Below are 24,149 nucleotides of genomic sequence, written 5' to 3' on the forward strand. Positions count from 1 at the left end.
CGCAGCAGGCCATCGCTGCCTGGCCTGAGCAGCCGGCTCCAAGGGAGCTGACAGGGAGAACCGGCTTCCGGGGAGCTGCGGGCGCCGGAAGTCAGGTCTCACACAAGGCCTCTGTCAGGTACCGCTTGTCACTGGAGAGGCCGGGCTGAGCCCGCTGCCTGAGACAAGGCCACGTCCCCTTGGTGCACGCTCCCATGGCATCTTGCACTTCCCTTCGGTCACAAGGCTCGCTCACACGTCAAATCACTGACTTCTCCACGCCAGTGGACACTCTGGGACAGGACTTTCTGGGTTCGCTCCCGTGTCCCCTCACCACCAGCCTGGTAGGCGCTCACCACCATTTACTAAATTGAGCGGAAGACACGGTCCCTGATTCCAAGGAGTTCACAGTACGGCGGGGGGGAACAAGTCCAGAAATAAGTGTAATTTGAGACGTGATATACGTTTCACAAATGAGGTATGAATCAGCGCCACAGGAACACTGAACAGAGAGACGAATTCCTCCTGGGGGGAATCCGGGAAGGCTTCACTGGGGAGATGGGGTTTCATCTGGGGACTGAAGGAAGAATAGAATTTCAACAGGTAACAGGAAATGCGGAGCAGAAAAAGGGTACTCGGGCTTGAGCGAGCAGCAGGAACAAAGACGTGAGAGTGGGAAAGGGCAGAGCTGTCTGGGGACAGTGGGTAGAAAGGAGGGTCAGTGCTGTCCAGGCAGGAGGGCTGGAGTGTCTGGACAGGCACTTTGCGTGCACTGTCTTTCTGAGGGAGTTGCTGTTACCACCTTCATCTGACAGATGAGGAAACAGGCTCGGGGAAGTTAAATGATTTGCCCAATATCATATAGCTCGTGAGGGCTCATGGGGGACGGGAGAAGAGGTTGGGAAAATAGACTGGGAACAGACGAGAAAGCCCTAGATGCCATAGTAAGGAATTCGACTTCGTTAGCCAAGCAAAGGCACTGATGATTCCTGAGCAGGGGAGTGGCTCTTTTTGGGAAGAGAACGATGAAATCACATAAGATGCGTTGCAGGCAGGGAGCCTGGCACGCAGACCGTGTACCACACAACTCCAGAAGCTGCATTCACAGACTACAAGGGAAAGGGGACCCCCCGGACTTGTGCAATGCAGGGTTGCCGGCTACAATCCAGTGAGTACCTGGACTAGAACAGCAGTAGTGGCAATGGGGATGGAGAAGAGCGGGGGGAATAAATGAGTGAACAGATAGGATCTGATAAGAAATCAGGCACGAGGGGTTAAAAGCCTGTGAGGAACTTAAGATGATGCTCCCGTTGCTACCATCTATTAACTCACTGAATGAAAATACTTGCTGAGGGCCGACTCCATGTGCTGAGACTAAGAAGTAAGAGAAAGGGAGGAGGAGACCAAGTAACGAATGGTGGTGAGGAAGCCCGGGAGGGTGGTGTGGTCACCAGACAGAGAGGAGACGAAGGTCCTCGTGTGCTGAAGTGAGGCTGGAGGGAGGCGGCTTTGGGGTCCAAAGCTACAGGGAAGTCAAGTGTGAAGGAGACCCGACAAAGGTACCTGGTGACCTCTGATGCAATCGCCTCTATAACTGCTGGGCTGAGAGTCAGGAAATGGAGGTGGTAGTATGGACAGAACTTTTGGGAAGACTGATGGTGAGGAAGAAAAGAGCTACCGGACAGGAAGAAAGACAGCTTGCAGACGAAGCTTCGAGGGCCACGACAGAGGTTCACACAGACTGCGCAAAGGTGGAGAAGGCAGCCACCCCACCACGGCAGTGATGCTGGCAGAGGCTTAATTCCAACCGTCTAAAGGACCACGGGTCCCAACTGGTATCCATTCCCCTTCCCAGGGCAGGGCTCTGTCTGATAAGTGGTCAGACTGCCATCAGATCACGGTGCGCCATGCACTATGCTGGCTGCTTTACGTGCACTGGCTCCTGTGGGCCTCACAGCCATTCCAGGCGGTAGGTGCTGTCACCAGTTTCACTCTGCAGATGAGGAAACAGGTTGGGAGAAGTTAAACAATGTGCCCAAAGTCACAAGGCTAGTAAGTGGCGGAGCCCAGCCTGATCAGGTCGGCCTGACCACGTGCACTAGGCTCCATGCCAAAGGCCAGAGGCGGCTGAAGAGAGGGCTGAAGACAGACATTCCTACAGATGACTGACGCTTCCCCACGTACGCAGTTAGTCTTAAAGCAGGGAGCATGGCCGGCTCTTCCCGGCCTGTCCCCTGCCCTAGATGAGAAGAAGTGAGCTTACAGTGCAAGAGTCAGACCTGGGAGAGCCATAAAGAACAGCCTGTTGGAAGTGAAGGTACGGGTCCACGAGAGGGCTGATGGTGCAGGAATCCTTACGTGGCGATCGAGTAGTTTCTCCCTAGGGTTTAGAGTGTGCTGTCCAGAGGGGCTCGGCCACTACGGTGGGAATCCAGACAAGCAGACTGTGGCCATGACACCATCTCCCCCTGAGAACAGGTGTTCTCAACAGAGAATCCACGGCTTTTCCGAGAGCGTCTGGACAACGTTCAGGGGAACTTTGAAACCCTGAAATTGTGTGAAAGGTTGGGTATGTGTGGTGTGTGTTCATAGATCATCACTGGGGGAGAAGTTTTCAGCAGATTCTGAGAAGAACCTGGCCCTGCTTGCAGCCCAGGAGGAGGGAGACTCCAGGCACCAAACCAGAATTTAGTGGCAGAGGAGGAAAACAGGTGGTGGAACCAGTCCGGACACTGCAAGACTTCCTGAGTGAGAGGGTCCTGCTCTTCCCTACTCCCATCTCCCTCATGCCCTATACAGACCACCAGCCACACGGGAACCTCCCTCCCCAGGCAGGCCCCACCTGGATCTTCTCTTGGCGACGCTGCTGCTCCGCTATCTTCCTGGCCAGAGCCAGCTTCTTGGCCCGAAGCTCCCTGATGTCATCCTCGCCCCCGCTGCCTTCAGCCTCCGAATCTTCCTCAAAGTCTTCAATCACCACGTCCTCTTCCTTTGCCGGTGGTGCAGGCCAGGGGAGAGAGGAGACTGTGAGCCCACAGCACAGACCAGACCCACCCTCCCGTCCCTCCTGCATCCCAGTCCAGGCCTATCTGGACCATTCCACGCACAGCGCCCCAAGGTGTGCACCTGCCCCAGGTCGGGGGAAGCTGTCATCCCTCTCCCCTGGCAACTGCTCCCCTTTGCCCTCCAGGGCCCTCCTCTTACAGACTCACAGATCCACACCCTATCTACTTCCATGCCTATACTCACAGCCCTTCCTTCTTTGCACACACTCAAAATGTCAAACTTTGGGCCCATTTTCATTTTGAAATTCACCAAAGGGAAAAACAACACAGAAAGTTAAACCACCCAGTTGAAGTCTAAGTCATGCTAGCGATCGGATAGGAATCATCCTGGCCAACACTGGGAGTTCGGCATGGAAGCTCCCTCGTCCCAGACGGCATCAGGGAGCAGATGCTGAAATTCAACGGACCTTGCCCTGGCTTCTTTTTAAGACCACAGCCCGGCGGTGCGGGGGCTGGGGGCCCCATGATAGGGATTCACACGCCATGACCTTGCTCAGCTGCCCTCTGGGGGCCTGCACAGACTGGGAGATGGCTGGCTAGCTTAAGGAGTCTCCTGTCAGGCTGGTGGAGCCTTCCCCAGGGGCGGCGCCTCCCTGCTTGCAGCCTCAGCTCTTAGAAGCCACTACTCCCCGGGTGGTCCCAGGCTCCATTTCTCACTCTCTCACTTTTGGCCTTGGTCAGTAGAGAACATGCAGCTACCCAAGAGAGCCTCCTTTGAGGGACAGGGTTAGCACGGGTAATAGGGGGTGACTTCGCAGGAGAAGATTCCTGGGTCTGAATGATAACTGGATGATAACAATGACAGTGATTATGACAATAACGGCTACCATTCACTGAGCGCTTACTATGAGGCCAGGTACCAGGCTAAGCATTTTTCATGCATTAACTCATTTAATACAATAGCCTGTACAGAGATGCTATCATCATCTCGATTTTATAAATGAACAAACTGAGGTCTAGAGAGTTAAACAATGTGCTCAAGGTCACGAAGCTAGTAAGTGGCAGAGCAGGGATTCAAACCTTAGTGAGTCTGATTCCAAAGTCTGTGCTCCTACCAGTGATACCAAGCGGCATAGGTGCGGTCCTGGATCTAGAATGGTAAGCTCGGACCCAGCCCTGTGCCAGGCCTCCCACAGACTCACGGGGATCCTGTTCCATACAGACTCTCTCTCCTCCAACTGTCCGTATCAGTGATATTCTGAAGGACTCTTTGCGGAAAGTGGTTAGCAAGAGTGTGTGAGTGGGTGGGTGACGCTCTGTCTTAGGAGGAGAATCTAGGGGTGGAAAGAAAGGTGTTCTGGCAGCATCCTTAAGGAAATGGATTCTGTTCTGCTCATGAAGAATGATGTCTGAAGAAACAGACATCCCCCTTCCTCTCCCAATCAGCTTAAGGGACTCAGTCCTGCAGTTAGGAGAAGATGAGATCTCGGGATGGTGCCAGAACTGCCACTATCCTAAGGGGTCTCAGGGGTCTGGGATGCTGTCTGCAGTCACCACTCATCTGACAACACGCAGGCTCTTGTGTCACAGGGCCCACTTCCAGAGAGGCCCAGGCCGTGGGAAGGAGGAAGGCTCTCTCTGCACATTTACTTCCTGTTCGTGGGGTTAACCTGGACCAGAGTGAGTGGGGTAGGGTCCCTGGCTGGTCTGTGGGGGACACTGCCCCTGCCTGCTCTGACCAAGGATACACAGGGTTATCATGGGGCTTGGACTGAGCCTGACTGAGGTCAAAAGAGGGTCAGCGAGGCTTGTCTGAGGTTGGCTCAGCTCTCATAGCAAACGAGGAAGTGCAGGGTTGTGAAATTACACAGACCAGGGTAAGTAGGGTTTCCCAGGGGCCACTGACATAACGGAACCCAGGAGGCTCGTGGGAAAAGGAAGAAGTGGGCAGCATGGCATGGGTCACAACCTTTGTCTGGTCAATAAGCCTAAGGAGGAGGGAGAGAGCGTGACGCAGCCAAGACCTGGGACCGAGAGCTGGTCTGTTCCTCGTGAGAGTGGAGGAGCCCCTCCCTCTGGGCACTGCCTGCTTCCCTGGATTCGGTCCTGCGGGCTCCTCGGGCCAGGGGGCACCTCTTGCAGCAACCCTGGAGAGCCAGCTTGCTCACCTTCTACCGCCCGCCTCAGCCTTAAAGCGCGGGTGAGAGAGCTGACCAGGGCGCTATCCCACCCACGCTTCCCTACACGGTGCCCAGGGCTTGGGTGGCACTGCGCTGTCCTGCCTGAAGCCTGGACACCTCGATGGCTTTAGCAACCCCACTGTCTCCTCCCACACTGACAGCTCATTCTTTCCCGTTACTCCCTGCCCAGGTTTCATCTGGAGAGTCTGGAATCATGGGCTCAGCTTTATCCCTGGAACCACCTCTATCCTGTGTCATCAGGGGTGGGGTGGGGTTCTCCAGCTATTCTAATGAAGCCCGTCCAAGATTTTGCTGCTCTGAAGACTCTGAACCAAAGGTGGCCACTCTATCACTGCTTCAGATCACCAACGACAGCTTCCAGCTGACATCTGGCTTCCCTGGCCTGCTGCTGATTTCATCCCCACACCCCACCCTGCTCCACCAGGCGCTTGAGACTGCTGCAGGCCAAATGACTCTGCTGGCCTACGGGTGACCTGGCCTCTGGCTACGGTCACTTGCGTCCCTTCCTTGAGTCCCATGTTCTTTCCCACCTAAGTCCCCTCTGTCTGTAATACTGTGGGGCAGAAAGAAGGAAAGAGTCAACCATCAGGCAAAGTGAGCTATGTGTGCATACACACCCAGACACCCACACCCAGACACATAGCAGGGCAGCTGGCAGCAACAGTAAGCACAGTAAACGCACGCAGGCACCGACACCGTCCACACTCACATTTGCTCAGAACCCACAGACAGCAGGGAAGCTGGCAGCAGTGTTCAACTTAAACTGACACACAAACCCACTGTGCACAGAACCACAGCAACCATCACCCCCAGAAAGATACATACATGTACGGCAAGGCAAACGTCAGCGGGGTTTGGCAGGGGTGGGCACTCAGGCTGGCATGAGCGCGCGCGCACGCGCGCGCACACACACACACACACACACACACACACACACACACGCAGTCTGGAGTGAAGCAAGGGCTACAGGAACAACCAAGGGCAAACAAACAAGAGGAGAATTCCTTAATCACATCAGGATGTGCAGGAGGGAGGGTGGGAGGGAGCAACGGAGGGAGGGTAGGCCAGGGAGGGGGTGATTTTCCACACGGGGCCAGCAATGTCAGCTCTTCCTGTACGTGTGCTGGAGGCTGCAGTTCAGGCCTGTGCTGCACTGAGCTCCACACATCCATAAACTTGATCCTCAGCCTGAACCCTAACATTCCCCCCCCCAACTCCCTTTCCTAAGCCTCCAGAGCTGCACATTATTAAACTCTTTCTTTCCCTCCCTTCTCCTCCACTGCAACATTAAAAAGAAGCATCTGGAACTCGTAGCAGAGCGAGATGGGGGCACCGGGGTGGGACTGGCAGGAAGGGGCACCAGCAGAGTGCACTCTTGAGAAGCTGGCTGGTCACGTCAACATCGCCACCACCGCTCTGAGTGGTTATAAATAACCAGGGGTAGAGGCTGAAGCCGGGCAGAGCAGCGCTGGGGGGATGGGGGAGCCTTCCTTCGGCCACAGCGGGCTCTTCCCGCATTGTACCTCATCTTCCAGTTGTTTTCCCTCTTGGCTTCCCATTTCCTTTCCCATGGTGTCTGGGACGGGTGCCACTGACACATATTTTCCACCCTTGAATGCCAGCAGAGGCTCTTCTTGTCCACAAAGGGCTTCCAGAAAATACTTCAGCACTGTGACCCTTTTGCAGTCGGCTGCAATAACCTACAGGGCGAGAGGGAGAAGAAAAACAGCATTTTCTGAAAGGGAAGATGAGAGTCTTTGTTTGTTGGCTGAGGGGCACACGAGCAATGTGTCCACTGGGCAGGGAAGGCGGAGAGAGTGAGCGGGAGTGCGTGCGTGTGAGGTGAGGAGGGCCAAGACCCTCTGAAGGAAGACAGCACCATCTCCCCTTAGGTCACCTCTGGGGGAGCAGACAACCCCAGGGCCAATGACAGGTGTCCTCTGGGGTTTCGCCTTTCTTTTGCTCAAGTCCTGATCTGAAAACAGAATAAATTAAAAGTCTTCCAGGTTTGGTATCTAGCTGATAGAAGGAAGGGTGGCATGTAAACTATTGGCTGTCACAGAACATAGCTCTCTGGTACCCTCACTGCCGCTCTCCATTCTTCTCCCAGCTCCCCTCTTGCCAGACCCCCAAGAGGAGAACTTCCAGCCTGAGTGTGAAATGAATGATGAGTGCTTTCTGGGCTGGTTCATTTCACTCAGGTCATTCTGGGTTTCCCCTGACAGGTTCCTGCCCCAACCTAAGAGCTTCTTACGCTGAAGAGACTGGGGTCTGGCAGGAAATTATTGTCAGGAGAAGGGAGACAGGCAAAGCAGGTGTGTGTGGGGGGGGTGTTTCACCAAGGTCTGCTCCTCCGGGGGTTTAGGCCATCCTGCTCCCATGTGGCCAGGTCAGCACATGAGCCAGTGCTGTCAGAGAAGCTGGGGCTGATTTAGCTGAAATGAAATTCAGTATCTTGAGCAATCATCAATTTGTAAGTGGCTCAGAGAAAGTTTCCAGAGTCACCCTGTCTGGGGTCCTTCTCCTGCGAGACCTGCAAACCCACCTGCTTTGCACCTTCTCATGCCCTACTCTTCATCCCTGGCCTCCGCGGTCCTCTCCTCCCTTCTGGGAGGGCGCTCACCAAGGGAGAAGAGGGGCCCATTTGATCTGGAGCTCACAAGTGGTGAAGGCCGTTCCCACAGGGAAACACTTCAGTGGCCAGATATGTCACAGGGTGGCAGCCCCTCCATCATCACTGACTCTAGCCCCTGCCGCCCCCAAACCCCATGCTTCCCATCCTGTCACATGACAGGGACGGCCCTGGCTGTATCACACAGTAACGTAACTAACTTGGAGACTGTCTTTGATCGCTTGCTCTTTGTTTCACAGGTGCATTTATTATCCCTTGCCTGGATAATAACTCCACTGGTGGCAGAGACTACATCTCATACTTCCCTGGCAAGGGGTGCTAAGGACAAGCAGGGCACCCAGGAGGTTTACAGTAAGGGCTGACAGGCACAGGGAAGCTCGGCTGGGTACCAGAGGGAGCAGATGAGGCAGGTGCGACCCAAGTCCTCCAGGAGACGTGGAAATGAGCTCCCCTCCGGCAGCTGGCTGGCCAGGGAACGTTCAGCACACAACTGTCAACCCGGCGCTCCATGACTCCGTCCTCTGCCACCTCTCCCAACCTCGGAGTGGACCCCCGCCCCTTGCCCCACCAATGGCCTTGATAACAACTGAGGCCTGGATCGCAGGCTAAGTACCTCGACCACCTGAGAGGCTAAATCAAAAGGTGCTCAGTGACCCAGAAAAGGCTCAGGAAAGGACAGCTGTCTTGAGCTTGCGGTGCCAGTCCTGTGCTTAAAAGGAGGAAAGAAGCGCTTGTTGGGCCAGGGCAGGTAACCATGGGTTCCATCGCGTGTATGCAAACATGTGATGAGGAAGGCTAGAAATACAGAAGCAGGGGCTAAAAGGCATTAAAGAACAGAGCTGAAATGAGTAATAGCCTGGCAGGCAGCACGCACAGTGGCCTCCCTGCATCCCCAGCCTCTCACTTGCAGAGGAAACTTCTGCATTTCCACAAGACTGCCAGTTTCCTCTTAGTGGTCTAATTTTAACCACCTTGTCGTTACAGTGTGTGTCAGCCACCTGACCCCACTATGACCTCTGACCTTATGCCCCAGTTACTGCTTGCACTATGGAGAATTATGTAATGGGTCCAGGACTTTCCTTTTCGGTGTGAGGCTGCTGTCATTGAATGGAGAGGAGGTGGGGGTTAAGGGGTGAGAGGAGGACAGAGGAAAACCTGACAGTTGTCCTTGGCATCACCTGGATGGTGAGAGGTATGCTGGCACTCCTGCTGAGTGTGCTGCAGAAATCTGCCCAGGAGAGGAGAGTGTGCCCATGGGTGTGTGTGCTGACAGGCGGGCAGAATTCCTGCTGTTAGGGCATGGGCTGGATGGCATGCTGAGTGGCTCAGGAAGAAAGGGGGAGAAAGGCCACATGTGTGGACGTGGGTCTCCTGGAGACGGGGATTTCCAGAGCACAGCAGGACCCAGGGATGCAGACATCCTGAACCTGCCTGCGGCACATCCTCAGAGGATCAGGGGGAGCTGTTATTCACGTGGACACCAAAACAAAAAGGAGTGCCACCTCCCTCCCCGGGCCCCTGCCCCCTATTTTAGTTTTCACTCTGTTTGGAAGGAACCTGATTTCCGGGGGATTTTGTCTGCTATGGCCATCAGTTCTTCCCTGAGGGCAAAGGAACTCCTGGATGATTCTCAAAAGGGCTTTGATCCAGCGGGGTCTCTGAGTGGGGTGTAGAAAAGAATTCTACATGTTTGGAGAGAAAAGTCACCTAGCCTTTTGGAAGAGTGTCCTCGCCTTTGCAATCCAACTAGCAGGGAGAATAGCCGATGTTGTATGGTCTCCTTAGGTTTCAAAGTGCACAGTGGAGTGAGGAATGGGGTTTGAGCTACTGAGGAGATGCAGGGACTGAGGGGCAGAAAGTCTAGGGCTTCTCCAGGGCACAGAGAAGCCCTCGGTCTCCAGCCTGCTGGCCTGTCTGCTGAAGCATTCTGCTCTCAGGTGGGAGGAATCAGCCCAGCGGGGTGGATTCCTCCTAGACAAAGCCTCCAGCACTTGAGTTGGGGGGAAAAAAACCAGTTTGAATATGGTTAATAAGGGATATCACGAAGGAAGATGCCCTTTAAACCATTCACGGAGAGCCAACTCCAAGATGATCTCTGTCTGGCCAAGGAGGACTTCCTGGTAGGAGAGGGGTTAAAGCTAGGCTCCCGGCTCGGAGAGGAAGGAGTCCAGATGAAGTCTATGACATAATCCCCACAATAGCTCTGTTCATGAGTACATTTTTCCATTCTATATCAATGAAAAACAGAGAATGTAAGTGGTATGTACATTGTAGCTCTGGGCAAATTCTAGATTCTCTAGAGGAGAAGGATCTGGGCTGCAGAGGCCTCCTTCCTGGGCTGTTAACAGGTGGGGCTGGACAGGGGCTAGAGCTGAGTAAAAGGGCTGCTGGCCAGGGAACACCTGGGTAACCTGAGACCCGGCACCTTCTCAGGGGCAGTCACGGTCCTTCTGGAGAGACTCACTGTGTAGACCACTGGGAGCTGCAAAGCTGATGGCCCAGTCGGCTCTGAAAGAAGGCTGGGGCTGTGGGTCAGGGAAGGGCTGAAAGAAAGGCGCCCAGAGAAAGCCCCTCTCCCTCCCCTTGAAGACCATCTGAGGCAGTGTGCCCCATTGGCGGGAACTGAAACCTCTAGCTTCAGGGCTCCAGCTACCACCCAGATTAGGTCCACATGCAAAGAACCAAGCAGAAAGGAAAACTGAAAGTGAGATGTGGCGAGGCGATGTGCGAGCCTGGCCTGTCGCAGGCTCAGTTCCTTAGAGAGAGAGAAAGTGAGCATGCCCGTGGTAAGCGGAGGCTGGCACTCAGAGGAAGGTTAGGTCCTGAGGAAAGCAGGAAGAAACCTCTAGGGCAGGAGAGAAGAGGGAAGGCAGTCTGGGGTATCTTAGGTGGGCCGGTGGATGAGAAAAGAATGTTGTTTTCTGAAAACTGGTGACTTTCCACAGCCACTCGGCAGAGGACCAGCCCAGCCTGGGCAGAAATGCCTAGGAAGGAACAGAAAAAGAGGTCCAAGCAGTCTTAAGGAAGGTGGCGGAGGGAAAGAGAGAGAAAAGGAACTGAGCACCAGGTACCACAGACGGATGTTAAGTGGCAAGACTTAACACTAGCCATGGGGAAGGGAGAAGAGCCCTGATCCAGCCAGGGAACAGGAGGAGGGGTCAGAGAGATGAAGCAGGTCTCTGGATGCAAGCTGCAGGGAACGACGGACTCACTCCATCTTTACTGGGTCCCTATTCAAACAGGCCTCCTGGAAGGCACAAACACTACAGTGACTGGTTAGATTCTGCAGAATTTCTTTTTCTGAACTTTTGGTTTGGGGGAGTCAGAATTTAAATCTGCGCTATCAGCCAGTTCGATTATCTTCTGGTTTAAAAAGTCCTGCTTGCTACTGCTCCTCTGGTTACAGAGAAAAATCACACGGGTTTTCCCCCTACAAACTCCAGTTTACAGGTTGTTTTTCTTGTTTCTCTAAATGGTGCCAATTATTCTCACATTTGTTGAAACCTTCAATCAAACTTTATAGCTTGTTAATTTTACAGAATATCCTTAGCGCAAATAAGATGCAGACAGAAAAGTGAAGTCTTGCTGAAATTATTAAGAAATCTTAAAATATGGGCTTCCCTGGTGGCGCAGTGGTTGAGAGTCCGCCTGCCGATGCAGGGGACACGGGTTCGTGCCCTGGTCCGGGAAGATCCCACATGCCGCAGAGCGGATAGGCCTGTGAGCCATGGCTGCTGAGCCTGCGTGTCCAGAGCCTGTGCTCCGCAACGGGAGAGGCCACAACAGTGAGAGGCCCGTGTACCGCAAAAAAAAAAAAAAAAAATCTTAAAATAGCCTATAAATCCATTACCAATCCTGGTAAAATACAGGCTGCTTGGCTGGCTTCCGAGGTCAATTAGCAATGGGTTAATTACCATCTCTAATGAGCCCAGCCTACAGGATTGGCTACAAGAAAACTGAACTCAGACTAAAGTGTTTTCACAAACTGAGAACCTCTAGTTATACACGACTCGCCTTCACAGGAGACTGAAGGGTGGGTAGGACGATTCTGTAGTGGCCAAGGGTGGGTCAGCCTGAGAAGAGGTCTGCCAATGAAAGTTCAGACACAGGGAATCCTCTGGAGCTGGAGGACAGAGGAAACAGTTGATTCACATTCCTGGAGGAGGGGCTTCCAGGCAGGAGGGAAGCTGGCCACGAGGATGCACATTCACTCTGAAGACAGAGGCAGTAGCTTATGATGGGGAGACAGACACTCCCAGCCTAGATGAATCAGGACGACTGGTACTGATTTGTTGAGAGGGTCACAGGTCAGAGGGGAGAGAAACGAAGAACCCGGCAGGCACCGAATGACAAAGTGGACAAGGAGAAAAGGCATGGATCCTTGTGCCAGACACATCCTGACAAGCCCTGGGTATCCTGTCCAAGGGCATCCACTCAGCGGGTCACTTGTTCCCTGTCTCTGCAGCAGCAGGACTGCATTTCTTCGCAAGGCAGCTAAGCACAGCCTTGCCCTCAGTCACTTTTGATCCCAATGTCCAGACTCAGCCATCCCTAGTCCTAGTGCCAGTTGAGGGGTCAGTGGGTCACAAGATGAAATGCTAACATCATCGGCCAACCCACCCCGCAGTAGCTATACCATTCCACGTGTCTGGTCCCAACAGCTGTTTTCTTCTTAGCGGAGGCAATGTGGGCTGTTACCAATCAGCTGGCAACGCACAGATGCCTGTTCAGAGTGGATGGCAGCCTGCTAGCCCCACCCATACCTCCCCCCACCGTGTGTGCGCGCACGTGAGCACGCACAGGCCTTAAGTGTCCTAGAGGGGGGGTTGGGAACTGGCAAATGGTTAGGTGGGAAGATTTGGTGGGGGTGGGGGAGAGGCTTCTCCATTATTTTTATTGAAGATTCCAAAGGGTAGGGGTACTGAGAGGGAGATTATGTTCACACTGGAAGGAGAGTTGAGAGAACAGAGGAGATGTGGAGCATACACCGGTGGTGAGAAGGTAAGTACAGAAGGAAAAACAGGTCCATTCTGGGGAGAGGCAAGCTGAGGCAATACAGGGGGTCAGTCAAGAGCTTGGGCTTCCTAGTCAGAGATCTAAGTTCAAGTGTTAACTGCCACTTCCTAGCTGTGTGTCCTTAGGCAAGTTACTTAATGTCTCTGAGCCTTGGCTCAAGTAGTTTAAAAGAGATAATGCATATCATATATTTAGCAAGGTGTCTGGGCTCAGAAAGTGCTAAGTAAATGAGTGGCTATTATGTTTTTTCTTCTTCGCTGCCTCACTCTGCTCAGAGACGGGAGGGGTACTCTGCCTGACACCACTGAGCGTGTGGAAGCCAGGCTCAGAGGTAAGGAAGGAAGCATGGGGCAGGCACACAGCCTAGGGCTGAGGGGAAAACTCCTGGAATGCTCACCTGGCTGTTGAAGCTGCTGAAATAGTTTATTCTGAGCTAAGGTGTTGGATCCAGGTTGCTGGACAAGCCAGCTGGTGGAGGGAAGCCCCGGCCTCTCTGCAGCTGCCCCCTTCCTGTTTTCTACAAAGATTCCTGGACCTAACCATGGGCATGTGTGCATTCTGCAGGACTCCAGAGGGGCCCCTAGGGCATGGGCTGTAGGACAAGCACGGCACTAATGCACACATCAGAAGTGAGGTCCTGCGGTGAACATCACAACCACCTTGCCCATCTCGCCTCTTCACACTGGGGTGTGGGTGGCGACTCTGCCTTTGTTAATGGTATCCTCCTAAAATGAGACCAGCTGGATCCTTGCTCCAGGTCTTTCAATACAAGAGAAATGATGAGAAAATCCTCTTCATGCTCTCAGGTGGTATTTTCTACCCACCTGAATTCCTAAGCTTCGACATTCTAAACAAAGGCAGAGAGGAGTCCTGGCTCTCCTGGGCAGAGGACAGCTGGCTCTTCTTGAACTGTTCCCTCATGGAAAGAAACTCTTTTTTTCTGGAGCTCTAAGCTCCGGCTGCACGAGCAAGGTGCATTCTCAACAGTGAGGGCGTCGTAGAGAGCAAGCTATAGGCAGCAGTAGCTCAGGCTGCGGTCCAATCTGCTTCCCCTGCAGAGGCTCTGAGAGCAGCCACCCGCACTGGCAGGGGCTGGGCGGATACTGGCACTGCCAACACAAGCCTTTCAGGTCTGGCTGGCTTCAGCTGCTCTGAAACCTGGAGCACAGGCACCGGGGCCCTCACTCACTAACCAGCAGGGGAGGCTACAAGCTCAGCCCCTGGGGAGGAAAGGCCTGAGTCTGTCTCAGTCTGCAAATATCCACATGCAGTCTGTTTCTACACTGCCGCCGAGTTCTGGGCCAGGAGCACTGTCTCTTGTGCTCTGGTCGCTCTGAGCCACTTTCTTTTTTGCCTTCCAGACAGCCAGGATCAGGGGCCGCCCCTTAGGTTTGTGTGCAGACTCCTTCACCCCATCTGTTCCTACTTTTATTTATCTTATGTGTGTGGAAGAATGCTGAGACCTGCAGCATTCAACACATCCGGGCAGCATTCAATTCAACAAATATTTACTAGGTGTTTACTGTGTGCACTAGGGCCCGTTCTAGACCCTGAGGATTCAGCGGGAGGGGGGTGGGGCACATTCAGAGCAGGTGCATCAAAGACTCCCAAGAGAGAAAGACGCCCTCCCCGCTGCCCCCATTACCTACAGCACTCAAAAGGGCAGAGTTCTCATTCCTCTCCTCCTCCTTCAAGAGAGGAGGAAGAGGCAGCTCGGGGAGAAGAAAAGCTCTTTGTAGAGACTGGGCACACTGCTCCTTTATCCCTTTTAGGCAGATAGGCCCTGAGGAAGTCAGGATGGAGAAGCCCCTTGGGCTCAGCCTTGGTACCAGATGAAATCCCAATGTCTCTCAGCGCTCTCCATGACCTGCGCAGGCCCTCCCCACTGTACATCACCACGGCCCTTCTTGCTGGTATTCCCTAATCCCCAGCTCCAGGCCCAGGCAACCTTGCTCAACATTCCCCTGTGGGCCATTTGCCCCCCTGGCACCTCTGAGACTTTACAGATTATTCCCCGAACCTACCCAGCCTACAAGGCCTTTACCTTTATGCAATCAATTCATTCCCTCACCTTCCTTTAAGTTTGATAAAAAGTCTTTCTTTTCTTTTCTTTTTTTTAAAAATTAATTTATTGGCTGTGTTGGGTCTTCCTTGCTGCACGTGGGCTTTCTCTAGTTGCGGCGAGTGGGAGCTACTCTTTGTTGCGGTGCGCAGGCTTCTCACTGCGGTGGCTTCTCTTGTTGTGGAGCACGGGCTCTAGGCAGGCAGGCTTCAGTAGTTGTGGCACGCGGGCTCAGTCGTTGTGGCACACAAGCTCAGTAGTGTGGCTCATGGGCTCTAGAGCACAGGCTCAGTAGTTGTGGTGCACGGGCTTAGTTGCTCCGTGGCATGTGGGATCCTCCTGGACCAGGGCTTGAAGCCGTGTCCCCTGCATTGGCAGGCGGATTCTTAACCACTGCGCCACCAGGGAAGCCCCAAAAAGTCTTTTCAAGAAGTCACTGTCCGGCCCACCAGCCCACTGTCCACCAATTTTTCCTAAGGCCCTGCTATGTGACATGCTAGACATTTTGGGCACACAAGAGAGAATAAGGCAGATGTAGTCCTTGACACTTCACAGAACTTTCAGGCCATGGAGGGATTCCACAGTAACCTGGCACTAACCTCTTCCAAATCCCCAGTTGCCCCTCCAGCGCCTACGGGCTAGGCCTACACGTCCTCCTCTTCTCCGACCTCATTAGCAGCCCTCAACACCTGTATCACTTAGATGCCAGAAAGTGAGTTACCAGGCACTCAGAGCCACCCTAGAACCTCTGCTACAACATCTCCCAGAGATCCAACCCTTTCTTGAGTATGTCGGGTGGAAAGGATTCAAGACCCTGGGGGAGCTTTTAAAACCATCATCTCTTCATGTTTAAGACACATATAAGTAACTTTTATTATTACATACTTAACAGGCTTTTTTCCCTATTAAGTTCCAGTCCTGACCATGCTGTATGAGAGGTCTGTTACGGTCTTGAGGCTACAAGGGGTTCATTTCCTAATAGGGAACCCATTCCACTTCTGGACTTTTCTCATCAGTGGAAAGGTCTATCCCTTTTTAAGCCCAAATCTGCCTCCAGTGCTTCTAATCCTGTTCTCTGGGCCACAAACAACTCTAACTCTGCTTCTACCTGAGTGGCCTCCAATTTTTTGAAGTCTGCTGTTATACCTTCTCTAGGCTAAAGGGTCCCACTTCCTTCCACTGTTCCTCACTTCAAGTGTCTCCTTAACATCCTGCTTATTCTTTCACTAAGACTTTTACTGAGACGAGTATCTCCTGGAGGGAGTGCCCACATGTGACTTAGCAGCAGAGAACAGAGCAAACAGCTCCTCCTCGTTCTGTTCTGGACACCTCTGTGACTAGGGCCAAAAAGCATACATTTTGTTGTTCACCAACTCTGCCCTAATGACACACTGTGAGCTTTTAATCAACAAATCCCCAAAGTGTTTTCACACATGTGGCTAAATAATATCCCCAACTGTGAGCAAGCCCTCCAGCAACCATCTCCTTTTATAACCTTCCTTCACTGAGGTCTCCCCATGCTATAAAAAACCCCTATTATTTAGTATTGTGCTGCACGCTACTTGCTGTGTGCGGCTGACTTTCTGGATAAAGTAGGATTTTACATTTACTCATATTTGAGTTCATGTAATTATTTACTTCTTTCATTGTAGCCTATCGAGTTCTCTTTGGATCCTCCATTTGTCATCTGAGAATGTATTCCTTCTGAAGTTCATGACATCCATAAATCTGATCTGTTTATGCTTCGCAATATCTTTCTCCTATGAAGCTGTCCTGTTTTCTCTCCTGAGTAAGACTCTTGAGGACAGGCACTGTAATCTGTACGTGTGTGTGTGTATTTAAAGAAAAGTCTATCTGCAGCATCTAATATACACTATGGGTAGTCGGACAACGTGGATGACTGATCATGGGAGGCTGACGGCAGCTTTGGGACCTTAGGACGATCCCAGAGGGCATCATGATCATGGAGGGGGTGCCAGCCACACTGTATACCGTGAATCACGCTCCTCGTGTTGTGCAATGTGAACCCCTGGACCGGCTACTCAGAGATGCTTCTTTCTGCTTCAAGTGATGCTCCCCACGGAGACTCAGGCTCCATAAGGAATGGTGCTCTCTTTTGACAGGCTGCCTACAGAGTTTCTAGTTTGAAATAAGATACCACAAGAAGCCAAGCTCTGGGCATGTTCTGCCTTGTCTTAACTGCAGGCTGCTGCCCCAGGGCAAGGTACAACACACCTCAGCGAGAGGTGAGACTTATCTTCCTCAAAGCACTGATGTCACGCTCTGAGAAAAAAATGATACCTGTATCTCGAGAATCCCCACAGCATATTAAAAATATGGTGAGAGAAATTCTGAGATTAGGGCTGAGGTGCGAGGCCACTTGAAGTTGTATTTTCAGGTCCTCCATCTAGAGTCCTGAGTCTCAAGTGGTCCACGCCTCATGGCTGGAGACAAGACAAGCTTTGCTAACTAAAGCTAGCTGAAGTCTATTTATAGTTTGATAAGGTATAAGTAAGCCAAATGCCTGGCATATAGAAGGACTTCAATAAATATCAGTTCCCCTTTCTTCACCTGTGAGCACTAAAAAGCATTTAAAAAACCACCTGCATCTGAATCACACAGCGAGCTTGTTAAACATGCAGATTCCTGGACAGCACTTTGGACTAAATAAATTAGTTGTTCTGGGGACAGGGCCCCAGAATGTGTACTTTCAGTAAGTGTTCCAGGTACTTATGAACACTGAAGTTGTAGAATCACTGCTTTAAAGGCTAGAAGACTAAGTGAAGGTGGTCACAAGTTTAGTCCACTCTTCAAGTGCAACTCTAGCTAAGGTACTAAAAAACACGCTACGTTTTTCATGGCAATTTTGGAATCCAGGAATCCTCAGCACCTTACAAAGCAGATACTGTTACATTCAGATCATGACAAGAGATGAAAAAATAAGGTAAATGAGATTTGAAGCCAGATGCAATGACCTCGTAGGCCTGTGTTCTTGCCACCTCACCAGAGCCACTTCCTGCGAGGGCACCGCTGGGGCTTCCAAGGCACAAAAACAAAACCCGGCGCGTGCTCCTCTACCCTCCTCAGCCAGGCTAATGCTGAGCGAACGGCTGCCAGTGCCAGGCGCTGTGCCCAAAGCTGACATGCACCACCTCCTCTAATCCACACAACAGCCCCAGGAGGTGGGTGCTGTCAATACCTCGATTTTACAGATGAGGAAATCAAGGCACAGAGAAGTTAAGTAACTCACTCAGCTTCAGGCAGCCGGTAAGTGGAGGGGCTGGAACGTGCCTCTGCTCCTAACCAGCATTCCGGCTGCCCACAGCTCTCGATGGGTCCAGAGCATCTGCCTGTGCTTCGGGCAGAGACTCTCACAGTCTCCACAAGGGAAAAGAGCTGATCATAAGTTCAAGGGGGGCAGCCTCTTGCTGCTGACCTTGTGAAGGCGGAACTCCTTCTGGGCTTGCCGCACTTCTCTTGGGCAGCTGACCTGCCACAGGTCTAGGGAAAGCAGGGTCTAGAGGAACGTTCACTTCATGCTCTCCTGTGTGATCTTCGGCAAATTACCGAACCCTGTTTGCCAAATGCAGGTGATTCTCGAGATCTCTTTCCATTTTTAAAGGTTTCTATGACTCTGGGCAGTCATCTTGGAAAGGAGAGGAAAGACGATTCTGCCTCTGACCTGGATGCTGGAGCTCAGCTCTGTCACAGGGGACAGTGCCAAGAGCTGAGCTTGGCCTTTTTGGAAGGAAGGGCTGAAGATTCAGAATCTGAACTAACAGTGAGAGCCTGGAGATAATTCATGATGGAAAAAGGTGGTATAGGTTCTTCTCATACGATAAGCCACTCAGGAAGACTTGGAGGGTTTCATGGAATCATTAGCACAGAGCTCCCCTCTGGCCACAGAGCAGAGGAAGAAACAGCAGACCAGTTTATAGAGCTCCAGAGCGGAAAATTTCTGTTGGTGTCCAAACTAAGTTTCTGGCTTTCTGTGAGATTTGGAAAGACTTATACTGATGTTTTAATCACCTGTTTAGTGTTCTGAAGACTCCTGTCAGCGGCCTCACGGAGCCTGCTCCAGCAGGCAGTGGGAACCGCTGGCTCATGCGCTGTGCTCTTTCTGTGAGCCGTTTCTTTCCCATGGCCATCTCTGACACCCTGCAGCTCCCTCCAGGCCACCTGGAGGGTACAAGCCAAACCAGTGTGCCCTGTAAGAGGCTGAGGACAAGGTTTCTGGATCACTTGTCACCAGATTTGAAGCCAGGAAGGGCCCCTTAAGAAAAGCCAAGGCACAAAGAGGTAAGGCGTGGTCTCTGGAGATCAGTCGGCCAGCAAGGCCTCTGGGATGGCACAAAGGAAACAGGCTTGCCTTCTAGGAGAACTACCCTCCAGACGTTCTAAAGCCCTTGGGTACTGATCAGGAAAGAAGTTGTCACAAGTGAAAAAGAAAACTGAACAAACTCAGGACAGGGAACGTTCTAGAAACAAAAACGCATGAGCACGCAAGAAACCCGTTAAGGAGGTTCAGGGCAGTGGCATGCGGAACAAGTCAGCGCTTTACTTCTTCTGCAGTTTCTCGGTGGCTGAAATATCCCACTTTTCTGGGAAAGCTGTGGTGGAGATGAAGTGGCGGCTGATGGTTGCTAGGCATTTTGCTATTTCATCTGATTATCACAGTAATCCTGGGAGATAGAAAGAGGAAGAAGAAACTGGAGCTTGGAAGAAACAAACGTCCAGTCAGTGGTAAAACGGGGATTTGAACCCACATGTGTCTTACTCCAGAGTCTGTGCTCAGTCCATTATACTTTGTAGCCTCTCCGGAAGTAATGGTACTTCTGGAGAAAGGGACCTACTTCAAGTCCTTTTTACTAAAGGGTATATCCAGCCTCCCGCCCCCCACCAGCTCAGCACTAGCCCAAGGGCCGGCCCCCAGGACAAGAGAAACATTCTGATGAATTCACATTTAGATGAACACGAACCAAATGGGCGCTTGGCTAAGCTACGGGCAAGAACAGAGATACTGAAATCAAAAGCTTCTCAGGGTACCTGGCCTAAAAGGAGTTCTATCATCCAGTTCATTTCATTTCCCTGGACACGGCATGGATAAGACCTCACCTGGTCAGCTGATGAGCTGAACGAATATGGGAAACTCGTCACTACTGGATGCCAAGCTAAAACCTACGCATGAGTGTCCCCAGAAAGTTCTCTGCACTACACAGTCTTGGACTCTGGGTGGACTGTAAAGAGGAAAGTCCATCGGAGAGCATGGGGACAAGACAAAGGAAGTCAAAGCTCCCTCCTTCCACCTGGCACCCAAAGGCTCCACAAATCCATCAATCTGAGAAACTTTTACTGTGAGAGCAACAGGGTGCGTTGTTCATCTGGCAATCCTTGATCCTGGAGCAATATATGAAGGCAGGGAAGAGAAAGAACAACAGTTTCCTTCTCAGTAGAAAGACCAGGATGAGGGAGGCGATGCTGATTCCTGACTGAGTTCTCAGGGAGTACTTCCCTGCCACAGAATTTTCTCTTTCCTTCTCTTCTGCTCTTTCCGGGGGAAGCTTCAACTGCCTGCTCTCCCCAGCTGAGAGTTAACTTCCCTTTGTCTGGCCAGACCACTCCACAAATGCCATCGTTCCTGGCCCTGTTATGCCCAAGTTCAAGCAGATAAGCCGCCAGCATGGCTTCTAACGGAGGAAGGGAGGGGCTCTCTCAAGGGAACTCGGCTTACCGAGGGAAGAGAGACTCGCACAGCAGCAAACGGCACACACTGCCCTTCCTCAGTGACCTTGGAGGAATCTACTTACAAAGGCTGCAGTTAGAGAGGGACGAGGGAGAAGGAAGGGAAAGAGAGGGAGACCATGACCAGAGAGGTCGTAAGTCCCACAGGAATAATGGCGAGGACAAGGAAAAGGCCGCCGCTTGTCACGAGGTCAAAATTAACCACACCCGTCTGATTATGACAGAGGGAAGGCAAGTGCTGGGATGATGACTGGGGGAAGAAGCTCGCAGACCACTGTGTACATGGGGAAATGTAGGAGAAAAGTGTTCCAAAGCTGATGACAAGGCAGACAGGAAACTTACATGTCCTTGCTGACAGGAAAGAAAGAGTGAAATTCTGGGTCTTCTCTCATCTGCAGGATTTCCAATAGGCGTCCGAAGTTCACCCTCTTCCCAAGGATGTGCTGACAGCTGGGAATACTGCCCTTCAGGTCAGGCAGAGCAGGGATCTAGACCTCTCCAAGAGTTCACAAAGAGGTTCAGTAAGGATTCAAACCACGATCCAAAACACAAATGGGACTGCCACTTCCTGTTGGGTTTCCATGCTGTAAAAGCGTGGGGGAGAAATGCCAACTACAAAGTGCTCTGCCTCCTGTGGAAAATGGAGCGCAAGGGATCCGGCTCCAGTTCTAACTTGTGAATCTAAGTGAGAACTGGTTGCTAGCTGCTAGAGGATTATAGTGTTAAAGAGACATCCCACCACCCAACCTGCCAGCCTTTCTGCTCACTGTCTGTGGACTGCTAGGGAGCTGATGGCAACGTTGTCTTGGGCCTCCGTGGGAAGGGCAGCCTTGGACTTTGGCAGCTCCTCTGGACCCCAGTTCACTGTCCTGTGTTCTTAAACAGCTTTGATGGAACAAGCCATCTGTGGGAGTTATTTAGTTTGGAACTGGAAGAGGGTTAGGATGTGGAAAAAATAAACTGAGCAGCCAAAGGATGGGGCCAGAGAGACAAGAGAAGGCAGGTGGCATGTTCATGGGACTATGTGCCAGGGCGAAGAGGAGGGTGGGACTGCAGAAAGGAGGCCAGCATGGGAAGTGCTGGAACACCCAGGACAGTGTGATTTTATTTCCTAAGTGGTGTTCTGCTGTTCTCCTTCAAGGGCTCACAAACCCTCACTTGTGGGTGTCCATTACAAGAGAATCCTGGGATAGTATAACTGTAAGCACACGTGATTTGCCATCTGAAAAACTACCTGAATTCTGCCTAATTTCTTGCTGGGCCTGTATCCTAGCCTAAAAGGCAAATCCAACAGTTTTTTGACATCCAAAGCGACAAGGTAATGGCAAGAGCTGAAAGGGTGGAAAAGGGAGATGGTGGAGGATCTGAGGGAATCCTTATGAGTTACAGAAAACAGCAACAGAAACTGCAGGGCGATCTGGGAAGATATATAGGAATCTGGTGCAGAACTGGACTGAACCTGGTCGTTTCTTTGGAGTCTTCTTAACTGCCCCCTCCAATCACTATAAAGAACATATACACACTGAGAGAGACTTTTATTTTTAAAATATAGATATTTTCACTTACGATATCTCATTTAATCCTTACCGAAATCTTAGGAAGGGACTATTCTCATCCCCATTTCACAGAGAGTAAATTCAAGCCCAGACGAAATAAATAACCTATATGGAGTTTTCTTATAATCAGAACGGAGCAGAATGAAGACTATGATTCGCAACTAGATTTTTTTTTTTTTTTGCGGTACGCGGACCTCTCACCGCTGCGGCCTCTCCCGCTGTGGAGCACAGGCTCCGGACGCGCAGGCTCAGCGGCCATGGCTCACGGGCCCAGCCGCTCCGTGGCCCGTGGGATCCTCCCGGACCGGGGCATGAACCCGCGCCCCCTGCATCGGCAGGCGGACTCTCAACCACTGCGCCACCAGGGAGGCCCGCAACTAGATTTTTAACCAGAGTTTTCTGCAGGTCATTCTGGCAAAATGGCATTAACATTGATGGTATCTCATCTGATCCATTCCTGATCGCCAAGCCTATGTAGCATATCCTCACAGGATTTGAAAAAAGAGATCAGAAAGCTGCTGATAGAGTCTATTTCTGATTCTTCACTAAATCTTTCCAAGTCATTAGTCTAAGTCAGGCTTAGAGACAGTAAGCCAGCAACTCTGAATGCTGTTTACTTAACTTCTGAAGCACACACACAGAAAGACATACAAACAATTATAAACTACTTAGTATAGTTTCAGTGCTTTGTACTGATAAGACAGAGAGACAAAATTTCTGTACCAGCCTGTACTAGGGAAGCCTACACACAGCCTGAACTTTTTTTAAATTGACAACACAGAGCTAACACTGAATCCTGTCACTGAATCCTGTCCCTTAGCCTAAAGTCATTCTTGCTGCTGACAAAGCAGAAAAGAAGTTCAATGACAGCATCTCTTCTAGGAGGCACTGAAGATATGGTGGCACCTGGGCTTCAAGTACCAGGACAAACTGAAGCTGTTCAGTAACATGTAGCTTGAACACGAGGCACATGGTAAAAACCAACCAACCAACCAACCAGAGAGTACATATGGCTGAATTTTAAAAACAATCTTCCCACCTCTGGTTTCTAAAGCCTCTGTTTCCCAGCCTTGTTGCCAGTTTCTGGTGTGGCCTGCAGAGATATTTATGCATATACTGCCATATATGATTAACTATGGACCTATACTTATTTGTTCATTTATTTATTTGGTTGTGCCAGGTATTAGTTGCAGCAGGTGGGCTCCTTAGTTGCAGCTCGCCGGCTCCTTAGTTGTGGCATGCGAGCTCTTAGTTGCGGCATACATGTGTGATCTAGTTCCCTGACCAGGGATCGAACCCGGGCCCCCTGCATTGGGAGTCCAGAGTCTTATCCACTCCGCCACCAAGGAAGTCCCGGACCTATACCTTTTATATACATTTATATAAATGGTGATACACGTTGCCACTTAACAGCATATCTTAGAGATCATCAACATCATTTGGGAAGCACATTTCATACCAAATGCTAAAGATCATCAACAGCAAGGTTCTGGAACAGATCCAGAAAACCAACCATGTTTATTCCAACAGAATTTCTCTGTGTTGGGATGACTGAAAGACCCAGCAAAGGCAGCAAAGAAAAGCAGACAGAAGAAAAACTGTTCATCAGTAAAGTCCGTCCGTCACCATCAGGTCCAACAGGCCTGGGAGTGGTCAGCAACAACAGACCCCTCAAGCAGGCAGGGTCTCAAATGACAATAGGCTGGGCAACGGGGACTGCCTTTACATATCCACAAAGAATGTGGAAGTACATTATGCGCTCCGGTCTGCATGCTGCCCGGAAAGGGCTCCCACACCAGAGCAATCAACACCAGGAGGGTCTTCAACAAATCTGAAGGCCAGAAACACACACTGTAACACTTTTTAATGTGAAAATTAAATTGTGTTAATTACGTCTCTACACATAACCCAGGTGTTATGGCAAGAGGCGCCTGGTACATCTGAAGGCTTGGCGCT

The 24,149-nt window shown here is 51.5% G+C and overlaps 1 protein-coding gene across 1 annotated transcript in view; it reads right to left on the reverse strand.

Annotated features, from left to right (window-relative positions):
• SMG6 (SMG6 nonsense mediated mRNA decay factor) overlaps window positions 1-24,149 on the reverse strand; it is a 237,562-nt gene that overhangs the window by 15,504 nt on the left and 197,909 nt on the right. Inside the window, exons 14-15 of the mRNA XM_082861071.1 lie at window positions 6,709-6,885; window positions 2,822-2,968 (exon numbers count right to left, since the gene is read on the reverse strand). Of these exons, the coding sequence (XP_082717197.1) occupies window positions 2,822-2,968; window positions 6,709-6,885 (324 nt within the window). The remainder of the gene's footprint in view (window positions 1-2,821; window positions 2,969-6,708; window positions 6,886-24,149) is intronic.

Source organism: Leucopleurus acutus, assembly GCF_964270905.1.
Source record: "Leucopleurus acutus genome assembly, chromosome: 19".
Lineage (NCBI taxonomy): Eukaryota > Metazoa > Chordata > Mammalia > Artiodactyla > Delphinidae > Leucopleurus > Leucopleurus acutus.